Source organism: Alexandromys fortis, unplaced genomic scaffold (assembly GCF_014885135.2).
Source record: "Alexandromys fortis isolate MF-2015 unplaced genomic scaffold, M_Fortis_MF-2015_v1.1 scaffold_300, whole genome shotgun sequence".
NCBI lineage: Eukaryota > Metazoa > Chordata > Mammalia > Rodentia > Cricetidae > Alexandromys > Alexandromys fortis.
In genome coordinates this window covers 577,986-597,605 of record NW_026068183.1, presented here as the reverse complement: position 1 = coordinate 597,605, position 19,620 = coordinate 577,986, and the positions used below count along the sequence as shown (strand labels likewise).

The 19,620-nt window shown below is 40.6% G+C and overlaps 1 protein-coding gene across 2 annotated transcripts in view; it reads right to left on the bottom strand.

Moving 5' to 3' along the window:
• The window catches only part of Skil (SKI like proto-oncogene), a 28,803-nt gene extending 9,183 nt beyond the window's left edge, over positions 1-19,620 (bottom strand). Inside the window, exons 1-4 of one of the 2 annotated variants that reach the window (XM_050129242.1) lie at positions 19,476-19,620; positions 16,152-17,906; positions 3,369-3,462; positions 325-551 (exon numbers count right to left, since the gene is read on the bottom strand). In XM_050129242.1, coding sequence (XP_049985199.1) covers positions 325-551; positions 3,369-3,462; positions 16,152-17,244 — 1,414 coding nt within the window. In that variant the 5' untranslated portion in view covers positions 17,245-17,906; positions 19,476-19,620. The remainder of the gene's footprint in view (positions 1-324; positions 552-3,368; positions 3,463-16,151; positions 17,907-19,475) is intronic. The other variant, XM_050129243.1, reaches the window with a different exon arrangement.

The following is a 19,620-nucleotide window of genomic DNA, read 5'->3' as shown; positions in this document are numbered from 1 at the left end:
AGAAAGAAATCAGAAAAAAAGACTAGGAAGTGCTGAAGGATGCTACCAACGAGAGGAAGGAAGACAAGGCGAGTGAGAAAGCCATCTGCACCGAAGCCGTGCCGCTTCCTCTCTTCACTAGCCTCCACAGGCTGCCACCATTCTAGAAAGCTCACAACTGAGGCGCAAGAAATCACCCTGAGTTTTCAAAGTTAGAACTGTTTTAAAGTGAAAGCTGTGATTATATGGGGGGAAAATTACCTTAAATAGAAAAGGCTTTTAAAATAATGATTAAATGTGTTTCTTAACCAGCTGATTTTAAAAATAGAACTTCTAAATACTTACCTAAATGACTGTATAATTCTCTACTTGTTTTTAAATCCATTTTCTCCTGTTCCTCAAGTGAGACGTCTGGGTAAGACACTGTTTTTTGATGTTTACTATTACCATGAGGCTTTTCTGCCTGTTTGGAGAACTTACTTGTCTCTGTCTTGGTGACCTCTTTAGACTGGGAGGCCGATGTGAGTGACACATTTGGTGCAACCACTTTATCACACATGTACAAGTAGTAGCTGGAAACAGAGAGGTGAAACAAAACACACATTACATATCACGCTTAAGTATAAATCCAGATGTGGTGTCTCTCTATAAACAACTCTCTGCTACTAGGACAATCAATGTAAAATACAAAGAACAGAGATCACAAAAAAGATTTCTTAGAAAAAAGTCAGGACTTATGGATAACAAAACTTTGAGGGATTTTTGTTATTTTATGAGTAATTTCAAAATACCAAAAAGACACTGAAGAAAAAGTGAGTCTCTTCCTCTTCCCTCAAAAGCACCTGAGAACTAAAGCCATGAAACCGAACGTATGGCACCCACATTTATAATCCCAAAACCTGGGAGCTGAAGCAGGAGGTCTTGCCATGAGTTAGTTAGCCTGGGCAACACAGTGAACTCCAGGCATGCTTCCCCGGGCTGACACTGAGATCCTTTCTCAAGACACAGATAACTACAGGCATGAAGTTCCTCGTGGAGCTTCTTAGCCGCTGTGCTTCATTCAGTGAGGCTTGCTGCTGGGAGAGAACAGTGCAGGCTACTCTGGTGCCTGTCTTCTTATCCACAGGTAAGCAGTGTGTGACTGAGTCAAAGAGGTGCTCCCAGGAGCCTTTTTCTATGCCTCAGAGAGAGGACACATTCTTGGAATATTGCCCAGCTACCAGGCAATGCTTCCATCAAAACCTGTCTTAGTTATGGTTTCTATTACTACAATGACACACCTCAATCAAAAGGAAGTTGGGGAGGAAAGGGTTTATTTGGCTTACTCTTCCACAGAACTGTCCATCACCAAAGGAAGTCAGGACAGGAACCTAGAGGCAGCAGCTGATGCTGACTTGCTCAGCCTGCGTTCATATAGAACCCAGGACCACCAGCCCAGGGAGGGCACCACCTGTTGTAGGAGGCCACCTGTTCGCTCCTGGCCGCCCAGAACCCAAACAATCACACAGAAACTGTATTATTTAAATCACTGCTTGGCCAATTACTTAAGTGAATTGCTAGCTAGCTCTTACATCCTGTGCTTAACCCGTTTTTATTATTTTATTTATTACCACGTGGCCTACCGACAAAGTTCTGCCCAGTGGCTTGTGTCTTTGTCCTCTGGTGGCTCCCTGGCTTCTCCCTGACTCTGCCTACTCTCTATATCTATCTGTTTCAGCCTGGCTATATGCTGTTAAGGCATTGGCTGAAAGCAGCTTCTTTATTCATTAACCAATGAAAGCAACACAGAAGGACTTCCCATACCAACAACCTACCATGGGCTGGCCCTCCCCCATAAATCACTAATTAAGAAAATGCCTTACAACTAGATCTCATGGAGGCATTTCCTCAACTGAGGCTCCTTCCTCTCTAATGACTCTAGCTTGTATCAAGTCAGCACAAAACCAGCCCCTACAAAACCAATTCTTAATAAAGCAGAAATAATAAACTATATAAAACTAAAACTGAAAGAACTACTGACTTTTCTCAAAGTGCAAATAAAATTACTCGGTAGGTAATTTTATGCAAGCTTTACATTTTTGTAAAGCTTACATTTACAAATTTGAAAGATATGGTCATTTAACCAACACTGCCCTGCACTTTAATCTCTGTTTACATCTCACTTTCTAAGCAGGTTATGTTACTACTCTTTACTTCTGGTTCTGAATGAATACTTTGTATTCTGCTTTAAAATTAAACCAACAGAACCTCTCATGGGTTTAACAGTGCCCTGAAGACTTAATTGGGAACTGTATGATTGTGATGGGTGCATGTGTGAATTATAAAACTAATACTTACAACCAGGATGTGATGGAGATGGGTCTTGTATCTATCTGTTGCTTTCATTGGTTAATTAATAAAGAAACTGCTTGGCCCTCTGATAGGGTAGAATTTAGATAGGCGGAGTAAACAGAACAGAATGCTGGGAGAAAGAAGCTGAGTCAAGGAGTCGCCATGATTCTCCCACTCCAGACAGACGCAGGTTAAGATCCTCCCTGGTAAGCCACCTCATGGGCTACACAGATTATTAGAAATGGGTTAGAACAATATGTAAGAGCTAGCCAATAAGAGGATGGAACTAATGGGCCAGGCAGTGTTTAAAAGAATACAGTTTCCTTGTAATTATTTCTGGGCATAAGCTAGCCATGCGGGCGGCCGGGTGCCAGGAACGTAGCCCCGCCGCTCCCATTACTACAAGGATGCAGTTTTATTGAAATATAAACACTAGATTGTGAAAGATGTGGTTATTATAAAATCTCCAAATAATAAACTAAGGCTAGGGACAGGGGTGCACACCTCTAATCTTAGCAGTTAGGAGGCAGAAGCAGGTAGATTTCATTAGTTCAAGACCAGCCTGGACTATCTAAGGAGGCCAGCCTGGGCTATCTAGTGAGAATCTGTTTCAAACAAAAAAACAACAAAACAAAACAGCAAAGTAACACACTCTTGAAGAGTCAGTTTACCTTTTTTTTTTTTGGTCAGTTTACCTCTTAAAGGTAAATAAAAGAAATTAATTCTTTCAGTTTCTACTTCAAAGTAGAAATTTTATATTTCAAGAAGAAAACAATAAAGATTATTGTAAATGTTCAATACAATTTTACAACTCACTTCACTTTAGACTCTTTGATTTTTTTTCTAATAAAATAGCTAAACAACTTTCCTATGATTAAAAACAAGCAGAGGTGTGTTCAATCTGATGTCCTTGTCTGAAATAACTCTGAATCTTCAAAGTCTATTATCAGGGAAAACCTAAAGGTAAGTGATTTCATTTTCATTCCTCAGAAAGATACCTAACAGATAGCTGTAAATAAATCATAAACAAGCAAACAAACAAATGAAAACTCACTTACCTGGGGTGTAAAAACGAATGCGTCTGAGAAACATGGTCACCTTCCTGTTTTATAACAGGATACCAGGATGGCAATTCCATTCCTGACGGTGTATCTGTCTGTAGGAGTATGTGGAAAGGAACGTTACTGAGTGCAAAGATAACTTCTCTATGTTTAGAGTCTTTAAGGAATAGAACCCATGGATTAAGCCCAGGGCCTTGGCCGTGTTATGAAAGCACTCTGAATTGGGTTTCATCGCCACCCCCTGGCAGGGCTGCAGAACAAGTGTCATATTTTTAAGATTCATTGTCTACTAAATGCTCTCCCACTGTGCTGTCTCATTTCTTAAAGCTTAGCAACTGCTACTATCTGGTCTCAAGTTCTAATATGTTCACTCAAATGACATGGCTTAACAGAAACAATTTCACACTTTGGGAATCGATTTCAAATAATATAACAGGACCCCAAAAATACACAGCATTGAGAACCTCTGACTCTCGCTCACTCTTGCTCACATTCATACCCAGCGGCTACCTGACAGCACAGCATTTTCTAGAATTTTAGCTAGATACCATTCTATACTCTGGCCAATTAAATCTAAAACTTCTATGCTTGCTAATAAGAATCAGTAAACCATATTCCTCAAATATTAAAAGACTTTTTTTTTTGTTTTTTGTTTTTCAAGGCAGGGTTTCTCTGTAGCTTTGGAGTCTGTCCTGGAACTAGCTCTTGTAGACCAAGTTGGCCTCGAACTCTCAGAGATCCACCTGCCTCTGCCTCGAGTGCTGGGATTAAATATTAAAAGCTTTTTAAAAAGCACTTATAAATAAAGGAACAGGGGGATAACTGGTAATTTCATAAATATTACTGGCTAAGAATTTTACACACTCTGCTTAATTCTAATAAATGCCCCCCTCCATAAAGCAGTGATCACAGTTACAAACAACCTTAGAAGAATGAACTAACTATGTTTCTAGCATCTTCCTAATTTTGGCCTGCTTTATGTTTTCTCCTCAACTATTTCCATCACAGTCATTAACCACTCTTGTGTGGCAATAGGGAGCAAGGATTCCTGAGAGAAAGGGAAAGGAGCCAGACTGAGGCAGATGCCAGACAGGATGTGGACAGATCTAAGACAGTGAGTTAAAGGAAGGCTAGTCTGAAAAGACAGCTGGATATTTTTCTGAATCCTTGCTTCTGCGAGGCTCCAATACCATCTGCAATTCGGAAGTACATGGAAGAATGACAACCCCATGATGAAAATACAGGGCTGAGGGTGAGGCTCAGGGTAGAGTACTTGCGTTAAGACTCTGAGTTCAGTTTCCAGTACCGCACATAAAAGTACCCCACCTAAGGGAAGGTCACCAACACTAAGAATTGGAGAAGCTGGTTTCTCCGTCCCAGTATTTCAGGTCAGGAAAGAACACAAAGGAAAATCATGCAAATTGGTCTGGGGTGTGGGACACCTTGCTAATGGAGAAAACCAAAGTAAATGAAGAAACTTTGGATAGATCAGACAAGCAGCCCAGAGACTAAAACAAAAAAGAGCCAAAAACAGAATAAACACTACACAACTTCATAATCCAGAAATGACTTTAACTACAATAAAAAAAGTTTTTAAAAAAGAAAATAAAAGGCAAGCTGAGTGAGATGACTCAGTGTTAAAGACAGTTGACATCAAGCCTGACAATCCTGAGCTCAACCTGTGGAACACAGACAGGAGAGACTGACTCTAACCTCCACACATATGCCATGGCACATGATCTCACCCAAATAAATAAATATAATCTTTAAAATTTAGAAAAGAAAAATTAAAAACATGATAATTTTTATGTTTTCTAAGAATTATTAGATGAGGAATTTGAAACACAAACAAGACTATTATTATAGAGGTAAAGAATATTTTTTAATATTTATTTATTTATTGTGTATACAATATTCTGTCTGTGCATATGCCTACAGGCCAGAAGAGGGCACCAGATCTCATTACAGATGGTTGTGAGCCACCATGTAGTTGCTGGGAATTGAACTCAGGACCTTTGGTAGAGCAGGCAATGCTCTTAACCTCTGAGCCATCTCTCCAGCCCAGGTAAAGAATATTTTTATAAGTTAATCTTTATTTTTATTTTACATGCATATAAATACTTTGCTTGTATGTATGCCTGTGGATCATGTGTGTGCAGTCTGTGGAAGCCAGAAGAGGGCATCAAGATGGCCTTGTGGGTGGTGGGAATCAAACCCAGGTCCTCTAGAAGAGCAACCAATGAACTTCTGAGCCACCACAAGAATAGAATACTTGAAAGGGTTTAAGAGTTGGTTATCTATTGAAGACTTCTATGTGAGTAGACTATTTCTTTCTGAAAACTTCACAAAGCTGATAAAATAGTCAAGATTCAAATAAACATCACAGTTCTGATTCAGAATCTTGGCAGACTCAACCACTTATTTACAAAGTAAACCAATCAATTGTTTGCAGTTTCTCAGCCTACAGCAGATTAAAAAGAGAACTGACTTCTAACAACAAATACTACATGATAAATGTTCACAGACAGCTGACAACCTGATAGAAATAAGAATTACAAAATAAAAGAATAAAAATTGCTATACAGCAAGATAATCTGAGGGTGCTAGCATAGGGCATGCCAAGCCATTTACTACATTTCAATTGTGTACTTTGAGTTCTAGAGTAGCTGGTACTTAAGTCTTGAATCCAGATGACATTAAATTATATTCTGTATACTACTTAGATCTAAACTTATTTGAAGCACTTAAATTTATCTTAAATGTTTACACTTTTAGGGATCTGAAGAGTGGCTCAGTTGTTAAGAGCCCTGGATGCTCTTGTAGGCCACCTGGGTTCATCCCAACACCCAAAAAAAGGCCCACAACCATCTCTAGCTCCAGCTCTAGGGGAGCCAACATCCTCTTTTGATCTCCAAGGGTACCAAGCATGTATGTAGTGCACAAACAAATACATACAAGCTAATCATTCATGCACAGAAAAAGTAAACCTTAAAAATTAAAAAATGACCCAAATGGCACATTTAAGCCTTTTTGTAAAATATTGTAATTCTTAAAAGTAGCTTAATAGGCAAAATATTTTGCATACCAACTCTATTTGATAAGAGGATGTGCCGATAAGCATCCATAAATTAACTCTAACAAACCAAAGAAAGCTAAGATTACCTTGAATTAAAAATAATTTTTTGGTTAAACTCACTTTAAAAAAAAACTTTAATTGATCTTATGTATTAAATAATTCTTGATATACTGCCCAGTAAATCATTTTCAGACTTTTTAAAAGTTAAAACCACTCAACTGAACCACGCATTTAAAAGGTTTACTGGTACAGATACTGGAATCTGAAATCTTCAGAATAGCTTGCAAAAGTTTTCAAAAACCTTGAGCTGGAACCTGAAAACTTAAGCAGTAAGTTCATTTCAAAGCTCTACTTTGACTTGTGTGATAATTTTATTCATAATTTGAGCACAATACACTTTTTTTTTAATTTTTGAGGCAGTGGTTCACTATGTAGACTAGGGTGGTCTTGAACTCTGAGATCTACTTCCTTAGCTTCCCAAGTACTAGGTAAGATTAAGGGCTTGAGCCACCATGCCTGGTCATGCCTTTATTTCAGCAATATCTCTGAAACATTACCTTAAGTAGCTGTATTTGTTTTTTTTTAATCATTCATCCTCAATTTCTATTCTTTATTTCCTATTCTCACATCAATCAACCAACAGAGTCACAGACCACATTCTGAGCAAATCCCATGTTCTAGTTTGCTTTCTGCTGCTATGCTAAATGCCATGACTAAAAGCAATTTGGGGAACAGGATTTATTTGGCTTACCTTCACCACAGGAAGTCAGGACAGGAACTTGAGTCAGGAACTGAATGAAGCAGACACCCACAGAAGGTGTTTACTGCCTTGCTCCCTGACTGTCAGCTAGTTTTCTTATACAGCGCAAGATCTGGCTATGGCTGATACTGCCTACAGTGGAGTGAGCCCTTTTACATCAATTAGCCATCAAGAAAATGCCCCACAGATAAGTCACACACAGGCTAATCTGATCTGGGCAATCCCCAATTGAGGTTCCTTAAGATAACTGTCGACCATGCCAAGCAGACAACTTGAAGCTAACCAGAACACTCTTTAATGACTATCTAGACTGTTCCTAGCCAAAGTCAGAATTCCCAATTTCACCTTAGTAAGTGGCTATCCAGACTCTGAACAGTAACTTGAAGTCAAGCACAAATTTGCTTTTGTATTTTCAGTATCTAGCACCATGCCTACCATGCAGTATTTGTTGAATGATTTTGAATGACAGGGTGGCTCAGTAATTCCAGGATAGCACTGTAAGGGTATTGTGGCAAGGAGCTGCAATGATTCCATGGTCAAGTATCTGCCCAGCATCCGTGAGGCTGAGGATTAAATCTCCAACACCAAGAAAGAGGAGAGGAGGGCAGGACAAAGGATGAGAGGGAGTAACACCCAGTTACTGGCCACCGTGAATCGCAAAAGACAGTCGTCACATTTGGCATCTTTAGCTGGACATGTTTGGCTACATTTTCTCCGATGTACAAATTAAATAATACAACTCCAAAGAAAATGCACAATGCCAACAGTGATGAAGTACTGCAAGTTAATTTTGCCTAAAATTCTGCGGTAAGCCATAAACACATCTAACAAATTATCCTAACTACATGTTAAAAACAATTAAGCACGTATTACAAAACGAAACATTCACAGGCACGCCAGATTTTCTCTCCGAGGCCTACATTTGTCTCAACATACAAATTAGGTTTTCAGAAATAAAGAATATAATTAAACAGAACAGCAGTAATGCTCCTGATCAGAAATACAAATTAGATATCAAAATGGGAGCCTTTTATCTTACCACTCAATGTGGGACAATTTATTTCTTTCTGTACTTAAACATTAAACAATAAGCATCCATCCCTGGCAGACAGAAGGACATCATGTGTAGTTTAAGGCAGTCTTCCTAGTTTAGAATGCTTCTACAGCGGGGCTGTCCCACTATGTCATCCTTTCAGACAGACAAGCAAAGTTTTAGATACATTATTTCAATCCAAAGTTTCTTTTTCTACTATACACCAATACAACACCTATGAGAGCAAAACTGAAAGGATCCCAATATATTTTTAATAAATCATAACGACTTTAAATACAAAAGCACATCCAGCTGTTCAGTGCTATTTGTATTCACACTGCACTTAGGTCCTTGGAGGACCAGACCTACATTCAAGAATAAACTTGGCTTTTAAGTGGTATGCTTGGTTTCCATTATAACATCAGATTAATATTATACTCTTTAATTTGTAATAATGAACACTGATTGTAAGTTTTTAATGTGTTTACATTTAGAGTGAGTGTAAGACTGTATTTGTGTGAGGTGTGTGTGTGTGTGTATGTGTTTTCAAAACACAATTTTCATGAAACAGTTCTACCATTTGTAACCTGGGGACTGAACTCAAGTTTGATGGCAAATGCCCCTACACACTATCATCTTGCTGCCCCCTTCCCCAAAATTCTTTTAAAAGCAGGGTTGTTTTAAATGCTACAAGTATGCGAGGCGGTGGTGATGCACACCTTTAATCCCAGCACTCGGGAGGCAGAGGCAGGCAGATCTCAGTGAGTCTGAGGCCAGCCTGGTCTACAAGAGCTAGTTCCAGGACAGACACCAAAGCTACAAAGAAACCTTGTCTCGAAAAAAACAAGTGTCTTAATGGAATGCTTATATAAAGAATAAAATAGAATGCGCATTATTATGAAATACATTCAACATCAATTGTCAGCAACCTTCCAAGGACACTAGATAACCTAGACACTATTGCTTAAGAAATGCCTCCTTTGGTATGGTATCCCTGGCACTAGGTCTTCAGCTCATATATAACAAAGATATTCAAGTGGTCAATAAAGGATTTCAGAAGTATACAAAGCATCTCCTACCCAATAGCTGCCAACAACTTCTACTGAAAGAAACCCAATCCCTCAAATGGTATCCAGTTTCCTCGGTGTGCCCAGCATGCTGTGAATGAGCGTGTCAACAATTGAAAGAAACATGTGTTATGAGATAGCAAACAGCTACTTAGGAGCTTTTCAGGCTTACGTTTATGCCTCACTTGACTGAGAATTAACCCAATGCAAAACTGAAGCACTATGATCTAAGCACCTGTATTAACTTATCGAGGGCTGATCCCCTGGATCATAGGGAGTCACTTCAATGCCTGCTGCTCATACTGAAGTTAACTTCCCACACACCTGACAAAGCCCGGTTGGAAAGCAAAGGCTGCACTTCTTATAATAAATATATAGTCATTGTCTTACACTTCATGTGAAGTTGGTAGGCTGCACTTCTTTTAATAAATATATAGTCATTGTCTTATACTTCATGTGAAGTTGGTAGCACAGTTGTCCCTTTGCAACCTGAACTGATAAAACTCTTGTCAAGGAATTAACAAAGAAATTAAGAAAAAAATGTTATGCTGTAACTATTACTATAAACTTGACAAACATCAATGTGCTGGACCCCCACCCCAGGTGCTTGGGATCCAATCCCAGAGCCCTGTTCACACCAGCCAAGCCTCCAGCCACTGAGTCACATCCTCAGACAGTTAAGCAGACAAGAGTTCTAGTTTGTTCTGTCACTGTGACAAAACACTGAGAAAAAACAACTTGGGGAGGAAAGAACGGTTTGTGTAACTTTCACTTCCAAGTCACAGTCCACCACTGAGGGAACTCAGGACAGCTCAGGCAGGAATCGAGGCAGCAGAAAAAATGAAGCAGGAAAGTTGGCCTGCTCATCTTCCCTGCTTCTACAAGCCAGGAACATCTGCCCAGGGGGCGGCCCTCCCACATCAATTAGCAATAAAGAAACTGTCCCAAAGACCAGCCACAGGCCAATCTGATTGAGATAATCCCCCAATTCAGACTCCTTCAGATAACCCTGGCAGCTGAAGTCAACTAGGGAAAGCAGCAATCTCAATGCCATAACTGTATTTTCACTGAAATATCTGTCAAATTGTTTAACATGTATAAACCTAAGGCTTTCTGCTTGTATGGGTGGGTACCGGAAGGGCAAAAGGGTAATGGATCCTCTGCAATTGCCTGTAAATCACCACCTGTGGGTAATCAAACCTAGGTTCTCTGCAAGAGCGGTAAATGGTCTAACCACTGAGCCAGATCTCCAGATGCAAAATAATTCTTTAAGATTTCAGAGAGGGCATCTTTTTCCATGCTTCAACTTTTAATTTCACTAACTCTATATCTGAATTCTTTTTAAATTATTTATGTGCATTGATGCTTTGCCTGTATATGTCTGTGTGAAGGTGTCAGATTCTCTGGAACTGGAGTTACAGTTGTGAGCTTCCATGTGGGTGCTGAGAATTGAACCCGTGTCTTCTGAAAGAGCAGCCATTGCTTTTAAGCACTGAGTCATCTCTCCAGCCCCTAAAATTGTTTTCTTTTAGGCAGCACATAATTGTGCTATTTTTAGCCAATCTAGTAAATCTGGCCATTAATGGGAGTGTTTAGATCATTTACATTTGCTATTAATATCACTGCATTCCGTCTACCCTCTTATTATTAGTACTCCATTTGTCCCCCTTGTGCTTTTAAAATTAAAAATAAAAGTAAGGCTTTATTTTTCTATCTTAGTTGAAAACACATGCATTTAAAAAATATGGTCTGATTTGGGCCTTCAAATATTGTTCACTACCAATACAAAAAGAAAATTGGCCTTACTGTGTATAGTACCCTCAATTTTCTATTTTATTCTATCTTGTGTTGGCTTTTTGTAAAATACTAATGACCTACTAAAATGATTTCATGCTCCTAGCTTCTGACCTTCTCAACCTGGTTATGAAGTGGGTTAAAATGCCAAGACACTGACTGTGTGTGGTGAACTAATCCTTTCCAGCAGGCTGGAATGGCACTGGCACACCACACTGTTCTTGGGAGAACTGACAAAGCCGCTCCCTAGGCATTTCCTGCAGGGCTGACTTCTCTCATGGAGCCTCACAGGAGAGAAAGGTACAGAGGAAAAGTTGTAGTGAAAAGGAACTCAAGATAAAAAGAACCAATATCTAACTTTTCTTAAATCGCGTCTCTTAAAAAATGCTAACAATTCCATTTTAAATTAAAAAATTAATACATCCTATTTTTTCATTAAAACATGGCAGTACTATTCCCAAAGCATTCTAAAACTTTACAATAAAATCAAGGAACTCCTACTACTAAAAGATTAAACTGAAAACTCAACCACTATAAATTCCCTATCAAGAGTCACTGCCAAAGCCGGCGGTGGTGGTGCACGCCTTTAATCCCAGCAGAGGCAGAGGCAGGCGGATCTCTGGGATTTTGAGACCAGCCTGGTCTATAAGAGCGAGCTCCAGGACAGGCTCCAAAGCTACAGAGAAACCCTGTCTCGAAAAACCAGGAAAAAAAAAAAAGAGTCACTGCCAAAGAAAATGGTGTACCAAACTTTGACCCAATCCAAACAAGTCTGTACTGGGCTCCATTATCCAAAACCTCAAAGTGATCATCTATCCTAGGAATGGGCATCATCTCCAAGGGAACCAATCGACATGCCTTTTTGGGCTGCAGTCTACTAGTACAAATAATCTAAATGTTTCTGCTTCCCATGACAGACCTGTTTCATGTTTGGTAAGTGAAGATGTGTATGAGGAATCCTCATGTATACATTAGTATTTCAGTAATCATTCAATACCATCTGATATCTCTATACAAAAGGCTTTCACATTCATTCTCTCATTTGACAAGTTACACTAAGCTGTAGATATAAACTATATACATTTTAAAAGGGTAAGCCATTATTTTTTTAAAAAAAAAAAATCCTGCTGGATGCTTTTAATCCCATCACTCAGGAGGCAGAAGCAGGAAGATCTGAGTTTGAGGCCAGCCTGATCTACAGAGCAAGTTCCAGGACAGTCAGGGTTACACAGAGAAACCTGTCTTGGGAAGAAAAAAAATTCCTTGGGCTAGGGAGGTTTACTACTTTAGTGGTAGAACACAAGCCTAGCCTTGGGTTCGACCTCAGAACTACAAAAAAATATAATACCAAATATCAAAATAACGTATTTGTGTACTTCCATCATTAGGGGTATAACAAAAAAAAAACACGTTTATACATATATAAACACTCTGCAAGAGAGGAGAAATGTGTTCCAGTAATCACTACAGAAACAAAAATGCCAAACTACAGGGAGTGAAACGGTTCATGTTTTCTCGGGGAGGGGTGTACTGAAGCTCAACCCAGGGCTAACACAAGCTACCTATTCTCTACTTGCCAGGAGAAGATACTTTTAAGTTGTTTATCTTTAGGAAATCTGTCTGCATCACAGATAATCTAAAAACCAGTACTCCCTTTGTATATAGTAAAACTATCCTATCGTACTAGAGTAGATGAGTCTAACTTAGAAATCTTAATTTTAATAAACTTCAAGGGCATATACAACCTTTTAAAAATAATTTTTGTATGTTATATATATATATGTTTGTTTGAATATTAATTATATGCCTGTTGCCTTCAACGGCCAGGAGAGGGCTTTATTTAGACCCCCTGGGACTGGAGTTATACATGGCTGTGAGCTGCCATGTGGGTGCTGGGAACCAAAGCTTCATTCTCAGTAAGAGCAACTAATGCTCTTCTCTCTCCAGCCTGGCATATACCAATTTTTAACTAGTGAATTATAGATGACCAGTGAAGACTCACCTAAAATTCTGTGGTAAGCTAACTAAAAATGTCCTCTTCCTATGTGCTTGAAATAGTCGCGAGCATCATCCCTCAGGTGTATCTGCCAATGATGTACTTACTTAGCCTTGCTCTGAAAGCAGAGACTCGATCTGATTCTTATCTGTCTGAATACCAACTTAAGGCGAAAAAGAATTAGGAAAACAGTATTTTTGCATATTAGTTATGCATTCTAAAACACAACAACCACTTTTTAAAATAAAAAGCACATTAAAAAAAACCTACTATCAATCTGGAAATACCCATTCTACAGTGCAAGCCAAGCATATCTAAACTTATATGCATTATTTTTCTTTTGAGACAAGGTCCTTCAATCTCCCTACATTGAAAGAATGACCCTCCTTCTTCCACTTCCCAATACAAAACCACAGGTGCCACCCCTCCCCCCACAGCTAATACAATGCTGGGGATCAAACACAGGACTTTGTGCAGGTTAGGTAAGCTCTCTACCAACTAAACTATGTATGTATCCAGACCCATCATGCGTATCTCTGACAACCTAAGAAAGTTCCAGAATGTTTTAGTTTCTACAAAGAATAAGCTTAGTTCTAGGATAAACTCAGTGCTGTAAGAACACTTACCCCACTCATTCCTAGAATCTAAATATAGCTAACTATGCAAATTAAATATTAGCTATGCAAATAAACAGCTTGTTGGTCATTACTAATGTAATTTCTGTTATTTAGAATAAGTTCCTACATTTCCAACAAGTGTCTATTTTCAGATTTCTTTTTATTTTAATCCAAAACCAGTATTTTGACTACATAAATCATATCAAATTACATTGGTCACACTAAATATAATTTCCTTCATATAGAAGCTTAAAATATCCAGCAGTCTTTGAGCTAAACAAAAGACTGATTTGCCAAATAAGTTTCCTCATCAATTTGGTTTGTCTGACAACCAACAACTAAAATTCCCTGAATACCAAACACTCTGTCCAACCCGACTATCTTCCCATGTAAGTGCTACAGTTTCGTGCAGTCAATAAAAAATTTAAGAGCCATGTGCTAAACTAAGCTCTAGTACTGTTCCTCAAATGCAGCCTCTGCTGCTTCAGGGAAATGTCCAGCCTTGAAGTCAGACCTACCTTCAGGCACCAGTTAGATACACACCAGATACAAAAGACAAAAGTTCAAGTCACTTCCCTCACAGACCCTTAAAACCTACCTCTCCATGTTTAGAGGAGATTTTAAAACTGCAGTAATTACATTTTAAAAACTGCTTAAGCACTGTTAAATACAAACCCTAATTTTTTTTTTCTAAAAGGTTTGATGAAATTTTCTTAAATTCCCCTAACTTCCTTCAATTCACATAAAACTGCAAATATGGCACAAAACCTCCAGCAAACTCTGAGAAAAACAAAACAAAAAACTAAAATAAGGAAGACTCTCATCCCTTCCCAAAATCAAATAAAAAATGTATCTATATTACTATATCCCAAGTGAAGGACAGTTTCAATTATTTCAGTAAATTTATCTTTTCAAAAGGAACTCAGCCATGTTTCTCAACAGGTTTTCACCCAAGCACAGAACAGGTATTCTAAGAACACTTGTCAGGAGTAAGTGCCAGGGCAAGAGTCCCTGGCAGTAACAGGGCCAGTCAGACATGGAAGAGTAGTGGCCCTAATTTGCTAGGGCAAGAAAGAAGTATCAAAAGAAACATCCTTCATTTTCAAATACAGCCCTCTGAGCAGGAACTCCGGCACTGCACAAGCAGAGCTAGAGCAAGTTTCACACTTTGAAGTAATGGCATCAAGTCAATCCTGCTTTAAAACCAGTTAACACTGCACCTGAATAAAACTTATCTGGTGGCCGCTGGCGAGGAGTCTCAGTGCAAACTTTTGGAACCGCAGTTGAGTAAGGAAGGAAAGGTCTAAATTTAATTCTCTCCATGTTGAGCTTCAGCAGCAAACTACTGCCTTAAAAGACACTGAAGTTCAAGAGCTCAAGCACATAACACCCAATATTAAATTATAATGTAAGCCTACCTAACTCTGCTGTGAACAACCTTGAGATTTAATAAACTTTCCTCCGTAAATAGAAAGTGATACTTCAAAGGAGAAAAAATAGTGGAAAACTTAAAATGTGATCAATCTTGTCTTTTTGTGTTCTTAAAATGTGATCAATCTTGTCATAAGAATTAAATAAAATTATACATAAAATACAGCTCCAGAGTAACTCTCAATACACTTTAAACAGTGCTAGGTATATTACATACTAATTTTAAACCAAGTAGAAAAATATATAAAATAACCACATCAAGGTTTAACATTTCAAACCTCGTCTTTCATTCAGGCATAAGATAATTAGTTATCTTAGCCTAGCAGATAGCGCTGTAGAAAGAGTAAAGTTTAAGATCACTTTCCCAATAGCTTATTATAGCAATAGTTTGTTAATCTGAAATAACCTTTATTCTGCTCCTGTGTCACAACTTTTCAAAAGCATTCCTTTCTTTTGTATTAAAAACAAAATCCTTAGCCGGGCAATGGTGGCACATGCCTTTAATCCCAGCACTCTCTGAGTTCGAAGCCAGTCTGATCTATAGAGGTCCAGGACAGTCAGAAATCCTGTCTGGAAAAAACAAAAAACCCAAATCCTGGTTACTCGTACCAAATAACTCAAATATCTTAATTTGACTTGAGTACAGACCAATCCTCACCAAACCAGTTCTAGCCAGCTGTACCATTTGTGAATGAAGACAACACCTAAGTGCAAGAGTCCTTGGTGACAGGTTCAGTCAATTTGCAGGATGTGTGAAAGATTGGCCAAGAGAAGCCACAACACCTCCAGGCTGAGAAGTCATTTGAAACTCAGAGGCTGATTCTCTTACCTGTAAAATGGGAATGATCCTAGTTCTCTCAGTTGAGATTATACAGGAAAAAACATTACGGGTCAAAATTTCACAAACATGAGTTAAGTCGAAACACAGCTTCATAATACAATGCTATAGACACAGAACTAAGAAACCATTACCACTATTCAAAAATCGCTACTTAAAAAAAGAAACTTGCCTTTGATTGAGTTCTCTTTCCATTTCTCAAGCTAAACTTCTCTTTCATTTCTTCTAAAATTATCTTCAGTTTTTTTTCTTCGGGTGTTCCTAGATATTTTTGGTTCACATGAAGGTAACAGTGCCACTTGGCTGACTCGAAGCCCCAGTGGCAAGTTCTCTTGTCAGGTGACCGGTGAGAATGCATGACAAATGTCTGGGGTGCGAACATTCCACAGCACTCCAGACACTGGATACAGGGAGCATCAGGCTGAACATAGAACTGGGGTGCAAAGAGACCCTGACATTTGCCCAAGCATTCATGTTCTACTTCAAAGGCACTGCCAGCTTCCTTTAACTGGGCCAAAGAGTTTTTAGCAGGAAGTATGCTACCATTTTGAGGAAAGGTCCTCGGCCGCAGTAAGGCGTTGCAGAGTCTTTGAGCATCAGTCAACGTGATCAGCCCGCAGGATGGGGCATTGAAGGGAAGGATTCCTAGGACTTTTAAGATGTGAAGCTGGTCTGAAGTACAACGTGAACAATATATGTAGAGCTCATCACACACTGTGTTTATTTGCTGGAGTGAAAATTCCCGGAGAACAGAATTTAAGACTTGGGGCAAACAGAGTCTCTTTTCTCCTCCAACTTGGAAACAAGAAATAGACTCCCCTTCCAAAACAGTCTGAGTGAGCTCTGTGGAGCTATCAGAAGGGATGAGAAGAGGGCCAGGAAGAACCTGAGGAGATGGAAGAGGCAGGAACACAGTCGGCGACATGCTTTCTTGGGAATAGCGAGCGGAAAATGCTGCTGGTCCACCCAAAGAGCTCTGACTACTCAAATGGAACTGTGCTAGTGTGTGTTTCAGACTGGGGTTTAAATTTAAAGTTTCAGGCATGGAAGTACAGTTTCGCTTGGCAAGCTCTCCATCGGTCTCCACCGATGCATCTCCATAGTCATCCAAATGCTCCTTCTTCACCTTGGTTAGCGCTTTTCCATTGGCATGAATGTCTGTCATCATTTTTTTCACGGGAGGGCTGCCATCATCCTCCATTCTGTTCAGTTTTTTATTTGAACCCTGAACTAAGGAGAAACTGGACTGTAGGTTTTCCATGACTACACTGGTGTTTTAAATAATTAAGTCTGCAATTGGCATGTTGTATACAGTTGCTAATTTGAAGAGAAAAGGATAATGTATACAAAAATTATGACTCCCTTGAAAATGTTTAGTTTCCAAAGACGAATTTCTTGCTCAATAAATTTGTGCAAATTGGTTTTGGTTTAGTTATACCTTAGGATATAACAGAAAACACTACAAAATTTCTGATTTGCTTCTAATAAATCATAAGCAGACTTCTGAGAAAAATCTTGTTTTCTTGATTTCTTCGGATATTTGTGTTAAAATAAGGCTAATTTCTCAATTCAATTTGCCTGAAGTTCGGTGTAATGGCTGCATTTGGTGGCTCTGTCTTCGAAAAGAAGCATGTGGCAAAGTTCTGCCATTACTATATCCTAAAACTACACCCAAATGTGAGTTACAATGATGCAATGGATTTCATATTTGCCAAGGGCACCAAAAAAAGAAGTGGAGGGGGGGATAACTTCACTGAAAATGGTGGTCCGCTGCTCTGTGGTAAAGTCTAAACCTCTACACCAGTAACAGCCTGACTCCACCTGAACTTCTAAAATAAAAATATATATATATACTTAAAGAAAAAAAAAAAAACCCTGCCCGGTTATCTTCAAGGATTACAGTTCACTCTTCTTTTAATTGACCTAGAAGAGGAGAAAAGGGTGGGGAAGAGTTACAATTGAATTCGCTCCAGAGGCCAAAGGGTCAATTTAAAACCAGTTTCTTAATCTTAAACTCAGTTCACTTTACCAAAGGTAACATTGAGTGACGTTTTTCCACCTAACACCAGTTATCTAAAAGAAACTTCATTTAAGTAGGAAGCAGCCCAGAAGGTGGATAATAGGAGCATTAAATAATATCCCTCCAAATGAGGAAGAGTACAAATTTAGAATACAATAAACAAAACTCAGTACCAGAGGCTTCCCAACTATGCCATTTTAATTAAAAAGTAATCTTTTATCTCATTTTTAAAAACCTGTATTTTCAGCTCTCATAAAGAACCAGATACATGTTAATATGCCTACCATATGTAACTAAGTTAGTCTCAAGTGGATTAATTCATCTAGTCAATATAAACTACCTTTCTGCAATGAAGGGGGGGAAATTAAGCTTTCCCTTTAAAAGGTTACCGAATTTGCTTAATAGAAGCCAAAAGCTGTTAAGACTCCATGCCTGGAAATCTCCATCCTTGAGCAAGACTAATCCGGGACAAAAAAGCACAAGGCAGACAGACCTCACAAAGAATGCAAATGGAGGCAGAGTGGGGGGAAAAAGGAGTCTTTTTCCACTTCCCTCCGGGGAGAAAGACCCAAGAGCAGCCTATAAACGAAAACCTTGCCTTCCTAAACTCCCAGCAATTTATGTTAACACAAACCCAAAGGGTTACCGCCGAAAGCCACCTAGCCGCCGTGCCGTGACTTTCGCCACTACAGGGACACCTCAGCCCAAGGCGAGCCAAGGAAAAGGGCAGGAGGCATGACCTAGCCCAGGGGCGCCCCCAGAGCCGTGCGCCCACGCAGACACCCACCCATCTTCGACAGAAGGAGGAAGGACAGAAAAGCAGGGGACTCCGGACGTCTGGTGAGGTGAGAGGGGGCAGAGGGAAGTAGAGGGAGGAGTCCTCCCAACCCCCACCCGAGACTGGGATCACCCCAAGTGCCCTCCCCACATCGCCCCACCGCGGGGGCCGCCGATGGAAATCCCCCACGCAGCCCGTCCGCGGGAAGTTCTCCGGGGTTACCTCGGCGCCCTGGGGCTGCGCCATCCCCCCACACCTACCCCGAGCCGTGGCACCCAGGGGGGCGCGGGCAGGTTGGGCGCCAAGCCCGGAAGCCCGCAAGCTCGCGTCGCCGGACGCTCAGAGCTGGGGCCAGCCCGGGGCATCCCCGCCGAGCGCAGACGGCAGGGGGATGGCGGCGATGACCGGCGTCCAGGTCTCCCGGGTCCCGGCCGCTCGGGTCAAGTGCAGCGCCATCCCCTGCCAGCCGACCCGTCCCGGGATCCGCGAGGCCTGTACCCCCCGTGGGACCCCCGCCGCGCGCCCCGTGCCCGCGACCCCGCCCGGGACCCCACGCATCCCGGACCCTGCACTCCGGCCCTCCGCGCCCCGGGAAGCTCCACGGAGTCTGTAGCCTCCCCATCACCCCCGCCGCCGCCTCAGTGTCCCCAGAGGCCGCACGCCCCTCACGTCCCCTCACGACCTGCGGCCGCACCTGTGCCCGCCGTCGCCGCCGCTCGCCCGCCGCCTTCGCTGTGCCGGCGCCGCTCCGAACCCCACACACATCGCTACACACAGCCTCTGACGTCACCCGGCCCTCGGCCCGCCCACGTCACTGCGGAGACACGGCTTCCCGCAGA